The sequence below is a fragment of the Monoraphidium neglectum genome (assembly GCF_000611645.1).
Source record: "Monoraphidium neglectum strain SAG 48.87 unplaced genomic scaffold scaffold05569, whole genome shotgun sequence".
Taxonomy (NCBI): Eukaryota; Viridiplantae; Chlorophyta; class Chlorophyceae; order Sphaeropleales; family Selenastraceae; genus Monoraphidium; species Monoraphidium neglectum.
The window spans coordinates 1-3,054 of record NW_014008061.1 but is presented as its reverse complement, the minus strand read 5'-3'; the positions used below and the strand labels follow the sequence as shown (position 1 = coordinate 3,054).

General features: G+C 73.5%; 1 protein-coding gene across 1 annotated transcript; it reads left to right on the top strand.

Moving 5' to 3' along the window:
* Positions 1–1,118: 1,118 nt before the first annotated feature.
* MNEG_15694 (hypothetical protein) lies at positions 1,119–2,656 on the top strand (the record flags this gene model as incomplete). The annotated part of the gene is made up of 3 exons (XM_014035835.1): positions 1,119–1,139; positions 1,332–2,374; positions 2,635–2,656. 3 exons carry the CDS (start codon positions 1,119–1,121, stop codon positions 2,654–2,656), a joined length of 1,086 nt encoding a protein of 361 aa, XP_013891289.1.
* Between the last annotated feature and the right edge of the window lie 398 nt (positions 2,657–3,054).

Genomic DNA, 3,054 nt, shown 5'->3' with positions numbered 1-3,054 from the left:
CCCCTCCCCCTCCCCGGTCCCCTCCCGTCCAGGCGTTCCGCCGTTCAACGCCGACTCGCCCCAAAAGGTCTTCGAGAAGATCATTGAGGGGTCGCTGGACTGGCCCGAGCCGGACCCCGAAACGGGGGAAGACCCCATCAGCCCCGAGTGCAAGAGCCTCATCACGCGCCTGCTCAACAGGTGCGGCGCGGCGCGGCGCGACGCGGCCCGGCCCGCGGCTGCCGGGCCCTGTCGCGCACCGCACGCGTTTGCGAGGGGGGCCAGGGGCCCGTCAACGGCCGGGTGCACGCAAAGCACGATCGGCACGTGCCCACGCCCATGCACGCACACACGCCGGCGGAGCGCTCAGCCGGCCTTCCCCCACCACCAGCCCCTCTCACGTTTCAGCCCTAGCCCGACACCCCTGCCTGCTGTCCCGCCCTCCTCCCCCCCTCCCCTGGGCCAGGGACCCCAACAAGAGGCTCGGCCACAGGGGCGCCGGCGAGGTCAAGCTGCACCCCTTCTTCGAGGTGGGGCGGCGCGCGGATCAGCTACAGACAAACCTGGGGGCCGCGCGCGCGCGCAGGAACCTGCGAGCGTTTCGCCGGCGCGCGGCGGCGCGCTCGGGCGACGCGCTGCTAACGCGCCGTGCTTTTAATCGCCTGACGGCATTTGCGCCCGCTTGTGTTGTTTCACTCCTTGGGCGCAACTGTGCTTTGACGCCTTGAACGCAAATGTGCTTACGCGCGCAGACACACACTCTCTCGATCTCTCCATCTCTCCTTTCCTGTTCCTGCGGACACGGTTGCGGGCGCAAACACACGCGCACGCACGCACACGCGCAAACTCACACCCCAGGGCATTGACTGGTCAAACCTGTCCAAGCAGAAGGCCACGTTCATACCGCAGCCTGATGACCTAGATGACACATCATACTTCCAGGTGGGGGTTGGGAGACAGGCGCGGTTGCCGTGGCGTGTGGTTTGTGAGTGCATGCGCATGGATGGGTGGACAGCAGATTGCATGTGTGCGCAGGGGTGGTGGTGTCGGTGCGGGTGTAGGTGTAGTTAGGTGGATGTGCTGCGAAACAAAGACGCTTCTGATGCAACTGGGCAGTGCACACGGGTGTCTTTGCCAACATGCTGATGGAGCCGTGCGCGGTAAGCGTGCCATTTCATGGACGTCCATCAGCAGCAACTGCGGCTTTGGATCAAGCCCCACAAAACCCTGCCCCTTTGCGCCCTCACCGCCCTCACCGCCGGCGCCCCCCCCCCCTTACACACACACACACACACACACACGCATGCACGCACACACACACCCATACACATACACTACCCCCTGTACCTCAGGCCAAGCACATCAGCCACCAGAGTATCGTGGCGGACCTCCAGGGCGCCTCCCCCCAGGTGCTGCTGCAGGTCACCGCCGCCGCCAACACCGCGCAGCGGGAGTGGCAGCGGCTGCTCGACACGGTGCGGGGCGAGGGGGAGGAGGAGGAGGCGTCAAGCTGCGGCGGCGGCGGGGGCGGCGCGCAGGAGCGCGAGGGGGGACAGCAGGAGGAGGAGGAGGTGGCCGGCGGGGCGGCGGCGGGGGCCGGCGAGCCGCGCACGCCGGCGCGCCTGAGCCGTGCCGGCGGCCCGCAGGACGGCGGCGCGGTGCAGGCGTGGCTGCAGCATCAGCAGGGGCCGGACGGGCCGCCGCAGCCTGAGACTGAGGGGCAGCGCGCGGCGTGCGGGCGCAGCGACAGGGGCAATCAGCAGGTGGAGCAGGGCGCCACAACCAGCAGCAGCCAGGGTGAATGCGGCAGCAGCGCGCTCCGCGAGGACCCGCGGCCCGCCACCGCGTTTGCCGCCGCGGCCGAGGCCGCCGCCGCCGCGAGGAGCTGCTCGCTCGAGGGCGGCGGTGGTGCGGGGGCCGCGGGCGGCATGGGCGCGGCGCCGGGGCCCTGGGGCAGCGCCTGCCTGAGCGGCCACCCGACCAGGAGCGCCTCGCTTGGTCAGGCCGCGCACGGCTGGGCGCCGCGGGGGCGCGGGGCCAGCAGCTTGGGGGCGGCGCCTCTGGAGGGCGTTGGGGGCGCGGAGGCGATGGACTGGCAGCCTGCGGACGAGCAGCAGCAGCAGCAGCAGCAGCAGCAGCAGGCCGCCCTGGACGGCGCTGGCGGGCAGCGGGCGCATGCGCAGGGCGGGTCGGGGCAGCAAGAGGAGCAGCAGCAGCAGGAGCAGCAGCAGCAGCAGCAGCAGCACCAGCAGCAGCAGGAGTGGCAGCAGCAGCGGCAGCCCCAACAGCAGGAGCAACCGGAGGAGCAACAGCAGCAGCCAGGCGAGCGGCCCCCGGCCCTGCCACTGCCGTCGCAGCAGCAGCAGCAGCAGGAGCGCGCGCCGCCGCGCCGGCGGTGCCGGTCACCGCCGCCGCCCCCGCGGGCGGAGTCCAGCGATGGGGAGGATCTCATGGAATGCGAAGAGGCAGAAGGCGCTCCGGCACCGGCCTGGGCGGCGGCCGACGAGGGCACGGCCGCGGCCGGGCGCGCGCTCAAGCGCCTGGCGACACGTCCGAGCACGCCCAGCTCGCCCGGCGGCGGCGGCGCCTCGCGCTCGCCGTCCAGGGCGGGCGGCGGCGCGCGCGGCCCCCTGGGACCGCGCGGCGGCTTCCCAGGCGTTGTGGCAGGCACGGCTAGCTCACATCACAGCAGCCCGCGCGGCGCAGACGCCGTGCAGCGCCCCGACAGCCCCGGCAGCGCCGGCGCCGCGGGCTCTGGCGGCTGCCCGCGGCCGCAGCACCGCGCGCCGCGGCCGTGCAGCCCCTTTGCGTGCGACGACGCGCAGCGGGCGGCGAGCTTCGGGCCGCGGGCAGAGGGGCCGGGGCCGGTGGGGGCGGGCGTGGGGGCGCCGCCGCGCGAGCGGCAGCGGCGGGGGGCTCCCAGCCCACTGCAGGAGTGCGGCGGCGGGGCCGGCCATGGGGCGCCAATGGATTCCGACCACCCCGGTGACGACGGCCGCGGCGGCGCAGCCGGCGGCAGCCGGCGCCCCTCGTCGGCGGCCCGCGCGCCGGCCAAGACGCCGCGCGGCGCGGCGG